This window comes from Mya arenaria, chromosome 8 (genome assembly GCF_026914265.1).
Source record: "Mya arenaria isolate MELC-2E11 chromosome 8, ASM2691426v1".
Lineage (NCBI taxonomy): Eukaryota > Metazoa > Mollusca > Bivalvia > Myida > Myidae > Mya > Mya arenaria.
Window position 1 is genome coordinate 63,654,353 of NC_069129.1, and position 20,291 is coordinate 63,674,643.

At 36.3% G+C, this 20,291-nt stretch overlaps 1 protein-coding gene and 1 long non-coding RNA gene across 2 annotated transcripts; one reads left to right on the forward strand and one right to left on the reverse strand.

The window, feature by feature from the left end:
• Positions 1-685: 685 nt before the first annotated feature.
• Positions 686-4,412, forward strand: LOC128243478 (uncharacterized). The gene is made up of 4 exons (XR_008262839.1): positions 686-1,435; positions 1,794-1,857; positions 2,392-2,418; positions 2,646-4,412. It is a non-coding gene; the product is annotated as an uncharacterized LOC128243478 (long non-coding RNA).
• Positions 4,413-8,696: 4,284 nt separating this feature from the next.
• Positions 8,697-13,937, reverse strand: LOC128242322 (uncharacterized). Its single transcript, XM_052959427.1, has 2 exons — positions 13,087-13,937; positions 8,697-10,673 (listed from the first exon to the last, which is right to left on the reverse strand). The coding sequence occupies exons 1-2, from the start codon at positions 13,738-13,740 to the stop codon at positions 9,327-9,329; spliced, it is 2,001 nt and encodes a 666-aa protein (XP_052815387.1). The 5' UTR covers positions 13,741-13,937; the 3' UTR covers positions 8,697-9,326.
• Positions 13,938-20,291: the final 6,354 nt, after the last annotated feature.

A 20,291-nucleotide genomic window follows, 5' to 3' on the forward strand; every position in this document is an offset into this window, starting at 1 on the left:
ATTTACTCAGCTAGCTCCAGCAAGCTTCTTTGGATATTTGCTGAGTGGGTTCTGGAAAATTTCTACAAGGTTTCCTCCAGCATTTAACAGGGTGTTCTTGTTACAGAATTCTAGTTTATTACAGTAGACCTGCACTATTTTTAGGGTTATTAAATTTGCCAGCTTTCACCCATGAATGACTCATCAAAGTTGAGTTTAAAGGTAGTTTCCTGTTTAATTACACATGAATTATGAATGCCATTAAATGTAATTAGTTAATTTACCAATCTATGGAAGACTACTATGGAGTAGATATATGTTTTTTCTATCAATGGATGTATTTTGTTGTTTATGAATATTCATAATAATGTAACCTAATTTGTAATTATGATTTTAATTGTTTTTGGATCTTCTGTTTTACAGAAGAAAGTACTGCAAAGAAACTGTCAGAACATCAGTCAGTTCAGTTCATAATTGCTGAGGAGTTGATAATACAAAGATAAGTGGCTGACTGTATGTGATACACACTGACTGTGACAGAATTAACATATTCAATATTATCATTAAGCTTGGACATTGTATAAATGAATTAAAAGGAAGATAGTTTTGAAGAGATTAAGTGTGCAATTGTTATTCCAGTTGTTTTATATCAGCCTGTATACTGTAGATTGCTTTACTTTTACGGGGGGGGGGGGGGGGGGTCTTATGTTGGTTTCTATCTGCAATTCCTTGATGGTGCGAATTCAATGTGTCACTAATTTTTTTTTTTTTTAAATTGCCATATACATGGAAGCGATTCACACAAAATATTGAATTTTTCGCAAATGATCAGAGGAAAAGATTGCTGAAAAAGATAACTCGCTTATTGAAAGCAATTTATAGCATACATGCATACATGGTTAGATATGGAGTTCCATGTATTGTTTGCTATTTTTGTATGACATTTGATGCATTGTTCATGTTTATGAAATTTCTAGCTTTCTTATGCAGGAACCCAGCACTGAGGTGCTTCAAAAACACTAGAGTACAGAATGGTTAATGCTTTGGGTAATCTTATTTTCTATTGGTGTTTTAACTGTAAAATTTTCTATTTAGATTAAAATATAAATTGTTATGTAATCCCAACATTCTCCTATACTTTTTCGTTGCCATACATATTAAGAAATGCAGAATGCTGAATTTAAAGTCCTAGTTAGGTTTAGATCATACCATACAAATTTGGTCTGCAAAGCTCATCCCTGCATCAGCATTATAACCATCCTATTTTGTAAAAGTCAACTTTGAATGCGAATAAAGTCTCTCATACATTTGCTTTTTCTTTACCACCAATCGGAGGAAGAGCCATAGATCGATGGTTGAAAGTCAGCTGCAAAGGGCATAAACTCCCAAGGTTTCAGCGCGTGACCTGTAGCTGACATCGATAGAGACACGATTACCATTCACGGTTCACGTAAATGTAAACAAATGTAATGTGATAGGGCTTCGACAATTGAACATTACCACAAATGTCCAGTATTTACAAATACATGTCAGTCTGTTTAAAAAATTGCATTTTGTTCTGTTTTATTCTGTCAGATATTCAAAATCAAAACGTTTGTGGTTTTCGTTCATTGATGTTCCTTTTGGTAAAAGTATTTGCATACCACAAAAATTGCAGGAAAGCATATTTCTATGCATTTAGTTGTTGGTTTACTGTAATAAAAGAAAAATCAACTGTGGATTTCAAACGAAAACAAAACAAATGAGAAGAGAGCAAAAAAAGTGAGAAATTGCTGTGGTTAACTCTGAGGTTTAAATGGTTTTATCTTCTTTAGGGAGGCAGCCCTGGCCGAGTATCAAGGAGCTGATGTGGTAATCTTTCATATGTTCTTCAAATAGGTACACACACCCTGAGTATTCTGGTTTTACATGTATATATATTTGTTATTTGTTCCTGAATGATGTTATCCCCAAATCTGGATTGCTGGAATAGTTTTGCACAAGTGTTTGTATTGACAGAGTGTGTCATTCTCTAGAATCGGAAAATCCATGAGTTATCCAAGTTTATTTTGAGAAAATATATGGAAATATTTTTCAAACAAATGGCCGACTTGAAACTGAATTTGTATTGTCTTTTACAAAACTACTAAAAGAAACAGGTTTCAATACTATAACAAGGTCTGTGAAATTTTACATAATCTCCTTTATTATTTTTATGTTGTATCTTTTTAAAACATATTTAATATATTTTGCTTTATAATAAATCTTTAATGATAAAACCTTTCACTGTAAAAAAATGTAAATCAGGATATAATGCTTTAAAACGCACTAATGTTGTATTAAAGTAAAATGTATTTACATTTGATAAGTTGGCAATTAATTAACATTATTTTTTCCTATTCATTCCTCTTATATCTTTTATTCTTATTTCAGGGGAGAGGCGATCTCAGTCGAATTAAGGTTGTTACCAGCAGATACTGATATTCAAAACCTATAATTATTGTTTAGAGTTTTTTAAGATTTGGGATTTATTATCAATTTTTTACCTCAACAGCTATTAAAATTTTATCAAAAAAAATTAGTGTTAGCATAGATTATTAATGAAGTACTGCTGGTTCAATTGAAAAAGAAGGTAAGTATTCCAATGTGTTAATAAAATAATTAAAACATTTCCCTTCTCTTTACAGGTAAGACCTATTATAATCCATATGAAGAAATCTGATGTACTTCGATAGAGAACCTGTGAGAACCTGTGTTCAACAGCATATAAACCTCAATGTTGCTTCGATACTGAACCTGTTTTCAACAGCAAATGGAACTCTGTCTTGCTCCAGAACACTTGTGTTTAACAGCGTTCTGAGTGAAACTGTGGTTAGCAGCAGCTTTATTGCGGAAAAAAGAGTTGCATATACTGTAATAAAAAAAGTTATTGAAATGAACTTCATCTGAAGAATATTACAAGTTTAACAAGACATTATCAATTGTTCATGTACTAACATTACATCTTATAACAAGTGCATTATGAACTGTACAATATTTATGTTTTTCATTCACTTACATATAATGAAGGTATTAAAATATTAAGGGAGTAATATATTCTGAAACTTTTTTTTGTTGATATTTATGAAAACAATTATAAAGGGCAATACATGACTTGCTATTTGCAAAATTAAGGCGTTAAAAAAGGTGTTTGTTTCTGGTTATATGCCATGTTATATATGTTAATTTTTAGTTCACCAGAGCACAAAGTGCTCAAGGTGAGCTATTGTGATCGGTCTTTGTCCGTCGTCAGGCAGTCGGTCCGTCCGTCAACAATTGCTTTAAAAACATCTCTGAAACAACCTGGCCAAATTCAATGAAACTTCACAGGAAGCTTCCTTGGGTGTCCCTCTACAAAAATACAACAAGGGGTTACGATTGATCAACAACAACAACAGCAACAACAAAATGGCCGACTTCCTGTTTTGCTTTAAAAAAACCCATCTCCTCTGAAACTTAACTACCTGTCCAAATTCAATGAAACTTTATAGGAAGCTTCCTTGGGTGACCCTCTACAAAAATACAACCAGGGGTTACGATTGATCGACAACAACAAAAAGGCCAACTTCCTGTTTTGCTTTAAAAAAAAAACATCTCCTCTAAAACTACCAGTCCAAATTCAATGAAACTTTACAGGAAGCTTCCTTGGGTAACCTTCTACAAAAATACAAGGAGTTACAATTTGTTTTGCTTTAAAAAACATCTCCTCTAAAACTACCAGTCCAAATTCAATGAAACTTTACAGGAAGCTTCCTTGGGTAACCTCCTACAAAAATAGAATAACGGGTCGTGATTGATCAACAACCTGGCCGACTTCCTGTTTTGCTTTAAAAAAACATCTCTGAAACTACCAGGCCAAATTAACTGAAACATTACAGGAAGCTTCATTGCATGACCCTCTACAAAAATACAACTAGACATTGAGATTGATCAACAACAACAACAACAACAAAATGGCCGACTCACTGTTTTGCTTCAAAAAAAATCTCTGAAACTACCAGTCCAAATTCAATGAAACTTTTGCAGGTAGCTTCGTTGCATAACCCTTTATAAATATAAAACAAGGCATCGTCATCAGTAAAGATATATTTTAATTGCAACATTTTTATTGATGCTTTATCACAGAGTTGTGGCCCTTTGCTTAGGTGAGCGTTCTAGGGCCATCATGGCCCTCTTGTTTTAATATGGTAAGTGAAATTATTGTCAAAGAGCATTTTCGTTGTCATATGGCAGAAAGAACTAATCCAGTTTTTTTTCTGAAAAAAATCTAGATATGAAATTAGCAAAAGCACTATATTTCGGCCAAAAAAATCAGATACAGATTTTTTTGCAAATGATTTTTTATGGTATTTTTTTGTTTCGAGTTAATGGTAAATAAATGGGATCAATCGGGATGCCAGAAACATACCCTTTGTTGAGGCCTTAGTGATCACAACGAAAATATAATAAATGTTAAAGGCTGTTTCAAAATCCCCCAACGACTTCTACACGCAGTTCATGTTATGCCATCTTGATATGTTGAACAGTCACCAATAGGACTATTTGAGGCCTGAAACAACTGCAGAATATTTTCTTGCACCCCAGACTGGCATTTCTGGTAAATTTGGCGGTGCTGAAAAAGCCCAACTGCCAAGGGTGTCACCGCCCAACAAAGCGCCACTTCTTATTTTTTTATCCTTCTTTAACAAAAAAAATGACCAAAATTTAATACACTTGACCGGTCTCTAACTTGAGATGTTATCCAACTTTTATTAAAATTGGTGACAATGTTCACGGACATAATATCCGAAACAAGTTTGATCAACAGCTAGATCACACAATTCACTCCAGAGTGTTGGCCTTTAAATTGACAATTTTTTATCTATAGAGTATCATTAAAGCTGCACTTTCACAGATTGAACGTTTTGACAACTTTTTTTAATTTATTGTCTTGGAACGAGCCAATTTTTGCGAAAATCCATGACAATTGGATCGCAAATTTTTATATGTTCAAAAATTGATGTATTATGCATTTTTCTTAAACCGGTAACGGTTTAAGCCATAAAACATTAACGAAAATATGAAAATCTGCGATCTGATCTTTTGTCAGCAATCTTATATCATTGGTTTGCAGATATTTACGCAAACAAATGCTCTTTCCAAGACAAAAAATAAAATAAAAATGCAGAAATGGTAAAATCTGTGAGAGTGCAGCTTTAAGGCCCTGGGCTCGGTTTCAATAAAAAAAAAACAGGCTTTACTTCAGTGGTCTTAAATCCGAAGATACATCACAAGTGACAAGTGTTTGTTTCCTCAAACGTGATTTAACCTCTGATATTGGCTGAAGTTTGGTTTTTACAGATAAATATCCAATAGCGAAATATGATCGTAAGATAATTAAACTTCATGACATATCGTTATTGAAATAGGCCCATGGTTCACTCGCCTACAGTACAGTAAGTGTATCCTCAAATCAATGTGGTCAAATGTCCAAGTCACGCCCGGCCTTCTACAAGGTTTGTCCGAGCTGAAATTTGGTCGTGCATTTCTGGATTTGAAGTTATTAAAAGTGAAATGGCACGTGTTCTAAAAAAAGAGAAATAGTGCATCTTGGAAGACATTTGGGGTAAATTTATCTAGAATCCAGATTTCTAAACTAGAAGTACTTCAACAGTACTGGACCCATTTTCTCGACACTTCTTAAGCTTAACAGGCTTAAGTTGCTTATTTCCGTAAGCCAAAATACATACTTGTAGTGATTTTTTTATAAATGAAAAATGGTTTAGTTTGATAATCGTAACGATAGTTCCTGTCGAAAGTATTAAAACCTTAAAGGAGTATATAAAACGCAAAATATTGAAAGACAAAATAATGGGTTTAGCTTAATCCTGTTATAAGGGACTTGAGAAGTTTCGAGAAATTGGGGCCTGCTGTATTTTACCGAGAATATTAATAAAGGATCTCTCACGATTACACAATTTAATTCAGCGATTTTAGAAATTTTGTAAGCAAACATGCAAGCAGTTGGCCTTTACTATCGTTTATAAGGGGAATGAATACTGAAATAAAATCCAGCAAGAATCACATCAAAAACACTTTATTATAATTTGTTCTCATTTAATGGTGACCCGGTCAGATAACGTCATAATATTGTGATATTTTCATGACGTCATTTATACCCTCATCACACTAGATGAAGACCGCACTACGTCCTGGACATTTCGACGAACGCAGCAAGGACGCGGTTATATTAAAAATGCTTTACTCCAGTTTATACTGCGTCTCTGCCAGGCATTCACTGCGTCTCGCACGTTTCAAATACACTGTTTACTGTGCGCATCTTTACGCGCGCACCACGTCCAATGCGTTCTTTGTACGTTCTTACTACGAGGAAGATTGCATCACGCGCTTACCAAGTGCTTGTCATGTCCTCATGACGACTTGTGACTTGAATGTATTTGTAAATGTGATTTAGATGGAATTACCGTGTTTTATTTATAACTGGCATATTTGGGTGAGCAAGAACGCACTGACAACCTAGAGACAACGCGATGAGAACGCCGTTCAATATTTCCCGTCGAGTACCACGCTTGCACTACGTAAATCGAGTTTCTACTAGGTTTTTGTTACGCTGTCACCACGTCCAGGCCTTCGTTAATACGTTCTTATTAAGTTCTTACTACGTCGCGATTCGACCACGTCATCGCTACGTTTTTTTAACATGTTCAAAGTCCGCTCACGTCCTTCACGTCCATAGAGACCATACCACGTCCTTATCGATATCTACTGCGTTCCTTCCACGTTGACCAAGTTCTGACTGCGCCCTGCCAGATTTTTGAGGACGTAGTGGAGATGTGGCCAAGTGTAATGGGGGCATTATATAGCATTATAAAATGGTAACTTTTCCTACGCAATAAATGGCGGCTGGTGTAACATTAAATGAAAATTGATCATGGTGGGCATTCAAAGCAAACTTAGTCAATCAAATGGTCATTCAATTCATTGAATTTATTAACTGTATAGTTTCGTTTATTACTTCTTTAATGCAGTTCGATCCGAAATGGACCAATATTTGAATATCATCCAAACTGTAGTCGGGTCATTTTCAACGTTGAAAACTGACCCAATAATAGTTGCATGCAAGGTACTTATGAGATACAAATTTCGGTCGATTAACACGTGTTGGATTGCAAGAAATGTTTGTTAGTTTGGGTTATTTTTGGCCCATATCTCCGCTGATCTCTGCTGAAACTAGTCAAAAAAGTTTGGTAAATGTACATGTAGGTACCTTTATGGAAAAGACCTTTAAATTTGGTAATAGAGCTCTTTGAATTGTTGAGTTTTTTGTTTCTGTAGCTGAACAGATAAAAGAAATGCACTTTTAATAATTCCTCTTATGAAATCAAGCAATCGGTATAGTCCCTTGACCGGAAACACTTGCTGTGTATTCTAGTGTTTTTAGCCTGTAGACTGCAGGCCTTCTTTTTCTAGTATTAGTCTATCTACGAAACGAACCGACTGTCCCGATATTATATGATTCTCCTGATGATATTTTCGGAATACACATATTCGGGCGTGCGGAGCGAATTAATTCTAACCCCTTCGCCTATGAAGAATAGGGTTTTGTATATATTGATATAGATGGTGTACGTCCTGAATAGTTATGTATTTCATTCTCTCTCAAACAAGTGATGAAAGACTGATGACAAAAGATCAGATCGCAGATTTTCATATTTCCATTCCAAATTTAATAAGGAAATATGAAAATCTGCGACCTGATCTTTTGTCATCAGTCTTTTATCACTGGTTTTCAGATATTTACGCAAAAAAACTGCTCGTTCCAAGAGAAATTTTTTAAAAAAGTTGTCAAAACGCTCAATCTGTGAGAGTGCAGCTTTAAAAATCACTCTAGAAAGCTACATAGATCCGAGCTCGTGCGGAATTGTGTGTAAAGAAGCTAGCCAGTAAGTTTGTGGAAGTCGCTTGTTCTCTTTTAAGAGTCCCAGGTGTTTGTTTTTTCTACGGACACTGGATCACTATCATAAACGTTTAATTTAAATTTTATAAACCATTAAAATGATACGATTACTGGTCACAATTTAACACTGAGTAGTTTTCAACGACTCCTGATAAAAAAATAATGTTAAAATGTTGTCGTTGAAAAAGGACTCTTGACGGAGTCAAAATTTAATGTTACACCGTCAGATTGGTGTGTATGTTTAAGGTCAATATTCTTAAATTACATCACATGAGATTTGTTACAATGCTGATTTGGGGCAGTACTGTTTATAACTCAAGTTTGTTAAGTCAGGTCAGTAATAGATCTGTCAAGGTGAAATTTGAGATCTTCAGTATATTTGTAATAATTGTAAACAGAAAAGTCTAACTCGCGTCCTATAAAACGAAACCAGATATGTACTCGAGTAGTTCAGCCTTGCGAATTGTCGATCTCTTGTCTCAGGTTTCATTCAGTTAAATTCAAATCCTATTCAAATAATACAAACCCCGGTTGTAAAACATTTTTATACCATGGACAATATTGTACATGCTGTTTAATGGGCCTACATGTATGCTGTGTTCAAATAAGTTTTTATTCAATATGCCATTAACCATAAAGGTTGATTTTAAGGGTAACCGTTTATCTCTTTGATAGATGGTATGGCTTGTTGAAAACTCATATGCGAACTAAATGACCGTATGTACATGTCAGATAGATGGGATTGTATTTTTGTTCTTTATTTCAACACAAACGAACGTAAAATGACATATTGTTCAAACTTTCAAGATCAAACAACATGTTTGCAATCAGTAAACCTTTCAATTGATTCCAAAATAAAATGGCGTCAAAAGGCATCCACAATTCTTACACTTGTTTGGGTTGTTGACACAAAACGTAATAATAGATATTACGTTTACAATAGAACGTAACCCCCTCCACACGTATGCGTAAATCGTCGGATCTTTTACTTCACACATGTATGATAGGAAATGTCTTGCTCTTTAAAATAATGTTTTTGTTTTCATTCTATGAATTTTTACATTTTGCTCACTTTATAGGTTTTCGATTGTCACCTTAGTAACATCGAACTAAGAAGGAGCTCAAATTTATTCTGCCTCTTAAAGTTATTTCAAATGATCATATAGCTTAGCTACTCACGACTCCGGACGAATCATCTTTCATGTGTACCATTCAAATGATTTTAAATGATTTGTAAGTAAGTTTTGGTATTTTTTTAACATTTATGTTAAAGCCGATGCCTCTCAAAGATAAACTGATTGCATAAGAAATGCCATAAACGTTTAAACATTTATTTATCACATTATTATCCGTGCGACGCCAATGGTCCATGTCAGTGCTTTTCACCGGAACACTCTCCCGTCCCTGGAGTTGTCTCGTTACCACAGTAACAGAACACTCTCAGGTGCCCGACGTCCATACAGTTGGCCTGACTGCCATACCTGTTAATGCGGATAATGTTACCTAGTCTGACCGGCTGTTCGGCGGGAGACAGGCGGTAGGTGGCCTCGAACAGCCCACATCCGGGAGACGTCTGCAGCACCAATTCGTACCGCACGCTGGCGTCTTCCGGTGACATGAACATACCGAATATTGTAGAGTAAAACCCGTAATTTGATGTCGCATAATGCAGGCCGTTCGACAAATGTCTTACTTCGTGCACTTTATGCACTCTTAACTTCGCACATTCTTTGTGGTTTTCTAAAAAGCCGTTTATTTCCTTTATCATGTGTGCCTGCAGTCTTGATATTAGGCTCTGCACTGCCGGACTCCCGCGAGGATCGAGGAGCGTTATTGCGTTACACGCGCAGTACATGTCCGGGATCCCCGCGTCCACGCATGAACGGCCCGGCGGGATCTCCCGGAACAAACTGATCCCTCCAGGCTTTTCAAGGAAATCTGTTTTTGCTTTAAAATTTCCATTTAAAACATCCTCTAGAGTTTTATAAACGTCCCAATGCGATATCAGCCTATCTTTATTTACAATCAAATTGTTGTGTATATGCGGATATTTGTGTTTGATGTGATCTGGCAGGACCACGTGCAGCACGGGCATCCGGTCTTCAAGCCGCCCCACTAGCGTGTTCCGTATCCGCTCCAGGCGTGACCCGTGGTCAGAGAAAAATACTAGCATCGTGTTCTTCAGGTGGCCGTTTTCCTTCAGCCATTTTAGTATATCGAGGTATCCTTCGTCTGCATAGGATACAAAGTTATCCACTTGGTGCGCAACGGAATTTACCATAGTTAATGCATATCTTTGTTTGCTTTTATACACTGTCATGAACTGTTTCAAATAATTCAGCAATATTTTATATCTAAACTCGTCTTTATAGCACAACCGGCGCGCGGTGAGAGCGCCTTGAGATTTGAGGTTTGTCCACTCGAGTGGGTAGAGCATGGACTTGAGCGTATCGACGCCAACCTTGGCGGCCTGCTCCTCCAGAGCGAGCCAGAAATTCCGCATATAGTGGTCCGTGGGCGGCGACCGGAAGCCCGGTCGATGGTTGGTGAATGTCGCCTCGTAGCCCCAGTCCTCTGCAAACATTGTGACGTAGCTGCGAGCCGAGAAGTTACGCCAGATGAGTGGGAGGCGATCACACTCGGAGTACAAACATATGTCCTCGGGGTCCAACACACCCGCCTGCTGCACCACAAGATTAGGGAACGTGTTGTCACCCACCTGCAAATGTACATGTCAGAATCATTTGAGATAAATGCCGATTTAAAGCTGCACTCTCACAGATTGAACGTTTTGACAACTGTTTTATTTTTTGTCTTGGAACAAGCCAATTTTTGCGAAAATCCATGGAAGGCAGTTATATAAGACTGCTGACAAAAAATCAGATCGCAGATTTTTATATTTAAGTTCAAAAATAGATGTTTTATGTATTTTTCTTGAAACCGTTTATAGGTTTAAGCCATAAAACATTAATTTTCGAACGGAAATATAAAAATTTACAATCTGATTTTTTGTCAGCAATCTTTTATCTATAATTTATTTGGTTTGCAGATATTAACGCAAAAATATGCTCTTTCCAAAACAAAAAATAAAAAAGTTGTAAAAATGGTCAATCTGTGAGAGTGCAGCTTTTTTAAAATACACATGATGATTTATTTGCGCAGTCTCGATATGCATGGAGGCAACCTTCCATCTACTTCGCTACCGCGATAAACCGAAATTGACTTGGAATTGGATATGTAATATTAAAATTATGTATTTGTGTAAATTACAATGGACCGATGGCCTTATAGCAAATGTATGTTTTCGTTGCCATTGCCATTGTCAAGATACCCCAATCTACCCAATAGAAGAACAGAAGTAATGAATGCTTAGAACTATGATAGCTAGGCTTTCTTTTTGTTGACTTTGATGATGTTGCTGTAATTTGAACTTGTGTGTTGTACAAGAATCATATCTCTTAGAGCAACTTAAACAAAATCGCTCTTATCAGGAATTATGATTAGTTGATGGCAATTACTTAATAGCAGTTTGTTTCCAAACAAAATATTCAAGAAAGGGAGTGAACCTCGAAAAATAAGTTTTTGGCCCCAGGTTTATTCCGATTTGAATAACCATAACTCCCATAGGTAACTCACAGAGTAATCTTCCCTTAAGTCCATTGAATTCTCTCTTTTTTGCGCTTAAGTTATTTTTTCTTGGACAATATGTACATAATTTACTCTTTTTTAACAAAACTTTTACATGCATGTTAATACATCTGAAAAAATCCTCTTGAACCCCCCCCCCCTTCAAATACACCCTACATTTTCAGCTAATGAAATGGCTGAAAGGCTAGGCTTACTCATTAAGAATAGCACCTTTTTCGGGTTTAAAAAAAAATCCGCCTACATACTCAGACACCCTATGTCAGATTTTGCGTTGACAATGTTTCAGCCAATGAGGTTGTATTCTAAGTCAGTTAGATGACCTGAAGTAAAATCTTAATGATTAAGAAATATGTACATAATTAATTATTTTTTTACATTCATGTACATACATCTGAAATCCTCTTGAAATCCCCACTCCAAATATACTATCGTTTGGGGCCCTTACGACCTCAAGTGATGGCTCTAGTTCATTGGGTATCAAACATTTATTTCCTCTCCTATCAGGAGCAAATATTGACGTATATAGCAAACAGTAATAAAATATCGCACTAACCAAACACACAAATTTAAGCTACTTGAAAGTTTCATACGATTATGTTCAAACCCTTGATTTTGAACTTGCATTGTATATTTGTGTACAGTTTTCAAACGTTTTCATTACAACTATTGATATGCATGATGGTGCACGACCATATTTTTCTAGAAACACGAAGATAGTTTGTCATTTTCTGCTTCAAATCTTTATTCGATTAGATCTCAGACTAAATCATTGCCACGCTATTCTGTTCAGCCAAAACAAGTTTCATGAGTGGGATTCGCGTGCACAAACATGTTCAAAACTGAACAGAACAGAATGTTTATTTAACTTAAGCATATTTAGCTCATCATTATTTATAAGCATAAAACAAATAGAAATATTGCGAGCATGAAAGAAACATATCGACACAATCTCATTATAATTGGATTCCAAAAATCGATCTCTCACGTCACGAAATGATTTTAACCCGTAAAAAAGCTAGTTCGCTAATAACTATTGTTAATTTGACCTTTTTGAATGTCTCGAAAATGATATTAACCATTACCAGTCATTGGCACTGTTATAATTGATGGAGATTTAATGCCAGAACGTCATGTAAAACAGATAGTATTATTTAAAACATATAAGAAATATTGATGTGGAGGAATCCGCTACACAGATGGCAGTAACTCTTATTGTTATAAGATATTGGCACTATTTAAGGCAACTGTATCAATAATTGTAAATGCTCGTCTGGGGTCGGACTCTTGCACAGGCAAATTCACAGAATTTAATACCAATGATTCAATTGTTATTGACTCTTTGATACGTACTTAACATTTTGTTCAGCAAAAAACTATGTAAATGTATACTGTTTTCAAAATACATGTAATACATGTATATATCTTGCCACAAGATGCAATGCAAATATGGATTTCAACTAGAGACAGCTTTGCCTTGTACACACCTTCATCATTCCGCGGAAGTCGTAGGAGCCCAACTCCTCTGTGAGGTACTTCACAGTCCTTGGTAACTTCCGGATGGCGGCGGACCGGGACACGGAGTCTATACCCAGTAACACCACACTCAGACGTTCCGGGTTATCATCCCGGAGGGTGGAATGATTCTTTCCTATTCCCTCATGGATGACACTGAAAATCCTCTCAAACACCGCCTCCCCTTTACTATTCTTACATATAACCTGAAAGAACTCTGAGGAAATAACAGCCGGCGGTCTGAATGTTATTTCCGGTCCGTATTTAGTTTTGAAGTCACTTCCAAGTTCAATCACACGGTAAATACACGTCGGAAGCTGTCCCTTTCCTATTCCCGCCAGTCGGAGCGCGGTGTCGTTCCACTGTATAAGACCCTTGGGGTCAGAGACCAACAGCATGAGTCCTGCGTCGCACGTGAGAGGGGCTGGTTCCCAGACGTAGGGCAGAATGCTGGCGTCAAACGGGTCCAGCCGGGGGATGCTGCAGGCGACCGCCACCCCGGAGTTCCGGTACACGTGACGGACCGTGAAGTTACAATATATCATAAATGTCAGCAATAAGATCACCACCAAGCATCGCAAATATTTCTTAGATCTGTATTTCAGTATTAACCTTAATTTCATCATTTTACTATTTCTTTAGATGTTTAACATTAAAAGACTTCGAGGTGACCCCCAAATGAGTAAACGATCAACGTTCAAACGCGTATTCCTTCATTATCGAATATCATAACCGCAAACCAAAACAGAAAATACCCTTAACATGTTAAACACAAGACACTACCGTAGTTTAAAATATCCACTGAGTAGTCGGCGAATGCATATCCGCCACTCCACCACCGCTATAAATAGCGGAACAGAATTAAGTGACGCGTTGACATAAACATAGTCGTATAAAACTAGGATAAGTTGTACACATGTTATCAGTTACATACATGCATGTTTAAAAATAGTTTGTACTTGATAATAATATGTACATGTACATGCAGCTACAAGTTACGTGGTATGATATTATCTATTGGCCTATGTTTTGTGGCAGTACCTGAAATTAGTCTTATTGTAATTATCGAACTATTTTTCAGTAAAACCACGCATGAACTATACACGAAATCTACGATCACTTCGTAGGCCACGAAGACTTCGTACGAAGTTTAATAAAACTGGCCCTGAATCTACTTCTGAGTTTCATATTATAATTTGTCCCATGCAATCCATGCTTACCCTAACCCTAACCCAATGCGTTGGATTATTATAGCCAGAGCGTCGACTATTGTACCTCTAACATTGTCATTTCAGTATTCACTTTGCAAATGATAATGATAGTTTACATGAGGTGCTTAAAACACTAAGACAATATTTAAAACAAATATATCTTTTTAAAAAGGGGAAAAACTGCGATCAATTTGTAAACAAGGTCATGAAGGGTATATGAGAAAGCAGTATGTGCTTGACATGTGCATATTGTTTTATTTGAATATCAAAAACGTTTTAAGTATTGCTGTAGTTTTCACACACACTTCCCAATAATGTTTAAATATCAAAAGGGTATCAAGTATTTCTGTAGTTTTACAGAATTTTTTCAATAATATTATTGGCAGAGTTATTTTGTGCTAAACATATGCGTAATAACTCTGATAAGGTATGCGCCATTTTTTTCAATATATACCTGTAGTTCCTTTTATGGTTAATGTTATGTTTAAGTTTATGGTATACTGTACATTTCTACAGCACAGACTTGAAATTGATATTTATCGCCATTAAATCACACCCAATGCTTGTAACATGAGTCCATGTCTTTGTATTCTGTTCCTTTGAGACCAAGTGTAAATAAAGCTATGCTTTGTGCTCCGTTCAAAGAGACCATTTAGCATTCGGAACTCCTCGGCCATTTTTATCGATAAAAATGGCCGAGGAGCTCCGAATGCCCATTTAGCCTACTCATTCGGAACTCCTCGGCCATTTTATCGAAAACAACATTCGGAACTCCTCGGCCATTTTATCGAAAACAACCTCGGATGTATGCCGGTACATCTGTTGTTGAAGTAGTTCGTAAAATTTTGAATTATATCATTAGTTAAATGTAGTGTTTTAGAGTTGTATTTATTGATCTAAGTTTAAATTTATTGTCATTGAATTGTATTATAGCAAACATAATGAAGAATCCCAAGAGTTAAGTCACAAAGTTTAACTGCTAAATAAAATTACTACGCGATCTACTTGCAGCGGACTTAAACGTACCACTTTTTGAGTGTGTAAACCATCCAAATACATCCGAGGTTGTTTTCGATAAAATGGCCGAGGAGTTCCGAATGTAGCCTACTTAAAAAAAACCCAAACACTATGGAAGCACATATCGGACATACACATGATGTGACCATATAGTCTTGTCGCTTTGCTTTTTGTCGCCTTAACGCTGCATATAAAACATGTTTTCGAAATTGTATCGACTTGCCCACTTTTTGAATGGGTAGGTTGACTTATTTTTTGTTGACAAATAGGTTAAACATGTGGTCATTTGAAATGAACCTGACATTGACTATTTAACTACCTTTTGTGCAATACCTGATTATATGCAAATAGCATACAGAACGGTACTTAATGACTTCCGATTAAGTAATAAAGTGAACAAGTCGACATACATTTGAAATTTGTTATAACTCGCCAATCAACAAATATAAATCGAAAAGACAACGTGATCATAGTAGCAGTATAACACGCCCGGTAAACAATCGCTCCACAACCAAAAAGGGAACATAGCAAAAAGAGCGAAAGACGCTTCCGGGCATAGACAGCCCTTCTCAGTTTCATTTAAAATGGTGCAAAAAAAGAAAAGTTATCATTGTTTTAAGTCTTCATTTTAAGCAAAATTTTGCCACCCATGTAGTTTTTAGTTTATTCCTATTCATTTCCCCACATTTCCTGCAAGGGATCATGTTAAATACTTACATAGTATTCGTTGTTGTTGTTGTTGATTTTTTCTATTCATATTTCTGTCTTTAAATATCGAATTGTACAATTGCTTTTTCGAATCTTTGTTCCCCTGTAACGCTGGTTTGCTTTTATGTATTGCCCAACGTCAAGGTACTAAGTCACAGACCGTGTCGAACTCGTATGGATGAAGGGAAAACGTAACACAAGCTTTGAATGAAAATAGAGCATTTATTAATGCGATAAAAGTGTTTTTACGAAATATCGTAAAACAAAACATAAGAGTCAATAGCATGTGTATAATAACATTTCCCAAAATATTATGTCTTGTTAGATTTGACTGCATTCATATCCATACACTTCATGTAAATGAAGGGGAGTAACTGCAATCAAAGCTATGTCGCCTGCGAGGGATGGATTGCCTACCTTAACGGACATTACCCAGTAGGGCCGTTTTTATGTCATTATCTCAGGTAACATACTTCATTTGTTCTATTCTGAAAGGTATGTCACACACTACCGATGTACCTAGTCGAAACTTAGCCGGAGCGCACAAAACAACGGCGAGAAAAATGGCGGGGCTCTGTCGAAAAGGCACAGTTGGCCGTAGCAATACCGATATAGTACCGGCGTTGTTACACCGTTGTTCTACCGTTGTCCTACCGATGAAAGAGCCTATGTTCTACCGATTGCCACTTTTCCGTCGCCTTCGATGTTCTTATTGGTGTGTCAACGTCGACCGGAGCTCTAGCGGAGTAATACCGGATACCGTTGTAATTCCGTTCCTCGCTCCGGAAACGCATCGGTAGAAGTCTTTGAGCATGTTCAAAAGTTTATACCGTTGCCCACCATTGTTTATTTTGTCACCGATGTCCTGACGATGTATTACCGATGAGAACTAACGATGAGATACCGTTGCGCTACCGAACTGGTACCGATCCCCGAAAATCGCCAAATTTGTGCTCCCGTATAGCTCCAGGGAGCCAAATCGGCTAAGTGTGACAGGCCCGTGAAGCTTTCAGTAGGGAACTTTCATTTTGTTTGATTTTCGGCCATCCCGGTTAATTAATGTTCTGTTCTGTCCTTTGTAAATAAATATTAGAATTACATTTTGTACTTGAATATACATATACATAGTTTGAAGTATAATACGAAAGGATATAGATAAAACAATATCTTATACTATGTACCATCGGCTTGTCAGAATAATCCACACGCGCAGAGTACCGCACACATTTGATGTTCACAAGCCGATTTGGCACGGTAATGTTTTTTTCAATCGAGTCCAAAGTGTTCAACTAAAAAAAGCGCGTATGAAGACTGTTAATCTCATGATGTCATGTCTAAAATACTATAAAAAAAAACATACCCGGCGGCATGGAAACATATCGTGTGGGAAGGTTTTATGCCTAACCTGAACAAATTTGTTTTATCATCATTGATTTTTAACCTAGCAGCCTCGAAGTCGGATATCACTTTCGTCCACCAATATTAGTAGATATCAAATTATTTGGCTATGCTAGAAATCCTTATCTTGCCCACGGGTAAAGATGAAAAATAATTATGACGGTAAAGTTGGAAGGTAGTTGGTAGTTGGTAGTTGGGGATTCGAATAATCAACTACTTACCAGTTGCCAGTTGGGTATTCAAATATTCAACTACCTGCTAGTTGCCAGTTGGGGATTCGACAAACTCTGTTTTAATTCACTTTTATTCGTATATTCACCAGTCGGATATTCGATCATTTCCAGTCGATTATTCGCGAATGTTCAACTGCAAACCAGTCAGTAGTTGGGGATTCAGATTATGTCTATATGTATGGTTTTAAAGGTCACATATGGGAAAATTAATCCCCAAATTAATGTTTCTTTATGCATGAACATATATGTTAACACTGTTTTTATTTACTTTTATTCGTATATTCGCCAGTCGGATATTCGACCATTTCCAGTCGATTATTCGCGAATGTTCAACTGCAAACCAGTCAGTAGTTGGGGATTCAGTTTATGTCTTTATGTATGGTTTTAAAGGTCATATATGGGAAAATTAATCGCCAAATGTTTCTTTATGCATGTACACATATGTTTCTTTGCGACAAACACTGTTTTAATTTACTTTTATTCGTATATTTGCCAGTCGGATATTCGACCATTTCCAGTCAATTATTCGCGAATGTTCAACTGCAAACCAGTCAGTAGTTGGGGATTCAGTTTATGTCTTTATGTATGGTTTTAAAGGTCATATATGGGAAAATTAATCGCCAAATGTTTCTTTATTCATCTACACATATGTATCTTTGCGACAAACACTGTATAAAATTACCTTTTCTCGTATATTTGCCAGTCGGATATTCGACCATTTCCAGTCGATTATTAGCGAATGTTCAGCTGCAAACCAGTCAGTAGTTGGGGATTCAGATTATGTATATATGTATGGTTTTAAAGGTCACATATGGGAAAATTAATCGCCAAATGTTTCTTTATGCATGTACACATATGTATCTTTGCAACAAAAACACTGTTTTAATTTACTTTTATTTGTATTTTCGCCAGTCGGATATTCGTTCATTTCCAGTCGATTATTCGCGAATAGTCAACTGCTAACTTGTCAGTAGTTGGGAATTCAGATTATGTCTCTATATATATATATATATGGTTTTAAAGGTCACATATGGGAAAATTAATCGCCAAATGTTTCTTTATGCATGAACACATATGTATCTTTGCGACAAACACTGTTTTAATTCACTTTTATTCGTATATTTGCCAGTCGGATATTCGACCATTTCCAGTCGATTATTCGCGAATGTTCAACTGCAAACCAGTCAGTAGTTGGGGATTCAGATTATGTCTATATGTATGGTTTTAAAGGTCACATATGGGAAAATTAATCGCCAAATGTTTCTTTATGCATGTACACATATGTATCTTTGCGACAAAAACACTGTTTTAATTTACTTTTATTCGTATTTTCGCTAGTCGGATATTCGTTCATTTCCAGTCGATTATTCGCGAATATTCAACTGCTAACTTGTCAGTAGTTGGGAATTCAGATTATGTCTCTCTATATATATATGGTTTTAAAGGTCACATATGGATAAAATAATCGCCAATATTTCTTTATGCATGTACACATATGTATCTTTACGAAAAACACTGTTTTAATTCACTTTTATTCGTATATTTGCCAGTCGGATATTCGACCATTTCCAGTCGATTATTCGCGAATGTTCAACTGCAAACCAGTCAGTAGTTGGGGATTCAGATTAAGTTTATATATATGGTTTTAAAGGTCACATATAGGAAAATTAATCGCCAAATGTTTCTTTATGCATCTACCATATATATAGACATAATCTGAATCCCCAACTACTGACTGGTAAGCAGTTGAATATTCGCGAATAATCGACTGGAAATGGTCGAATGTCCGACTGTCAAATATACGAGAAAAAGTGATTTTATACAGTGTTTGTCGCAAAGATACATATGTGTAGATGCATAAAGAAACATTTGGCGATTAATTTTCCCATATATGACCTTTAAAACCATACATACAGAAAAAATCTGAATCCCCAACTACTGACTGGTTTGCAGTTGAACATTCGCGAATAATCGACTGGAAATGGACGAATATCCGAATGGCGAATATACAAATAAAAGTGAATTAAAACAGTGTTTGTCGCAAAGAAACATATGTGTACATGTATACAGAAACATTTGACGATTAATTTTCCCATATGTGACCTTTAAAACCATACATAAAGACATAAACTGAATCCCCAACTACTGACTGGTTTGCAGTTGAACATTCACGAATAATCGACTGGAAATGGTCGAATATCCGACTGGCGAATATACCAATAAAAGTGAATTAAAACAGTGTTTATCGAATCCCCAACTGGCAACTAGCAGGTAGTTGAATATTCGAATCCCCAACTGGCAACTGGTAAGTAGTTGATTATTCGAATCCCCAACTACCAACTACCTTCCAACTTTACCGTCATAAAATAATTTGAATTCATATAGACTACATTGTGTTTAACTAGGATGGGAGAAAACGCGGGTGCCATGGCCGTTTGTGTAATATAGATCCGTCCCAACCCTCGTGCAGGCCTTATCGAGCCTCAAGATCACATGGGTCAAGATCTTACTTATAATAGGTCAATGGTCAAAAACACAATTTACCTTTTATTACAACTTTGTTATATACACAGAGCAGATAGATACTCAATGCCTGCATCAGGTTAATCG

Bases quoted from the DNA above. Each gene is read 5' to 3' on its own strand.
- LOC128242322 (XM_052959427.1), bottom strand. From the start codon at position 13,740: ATGATGAAATTAAGGTTAATACTGAAATACAGATCTAAGAAATATTTG. The intron at 10,674-13,086 runs GTGTGTACAAGG...GTACATTTGCAG, and splicing joins ACTTCCGCGGAATGATGAAG to GTGGGTGACAACACGTTCCC.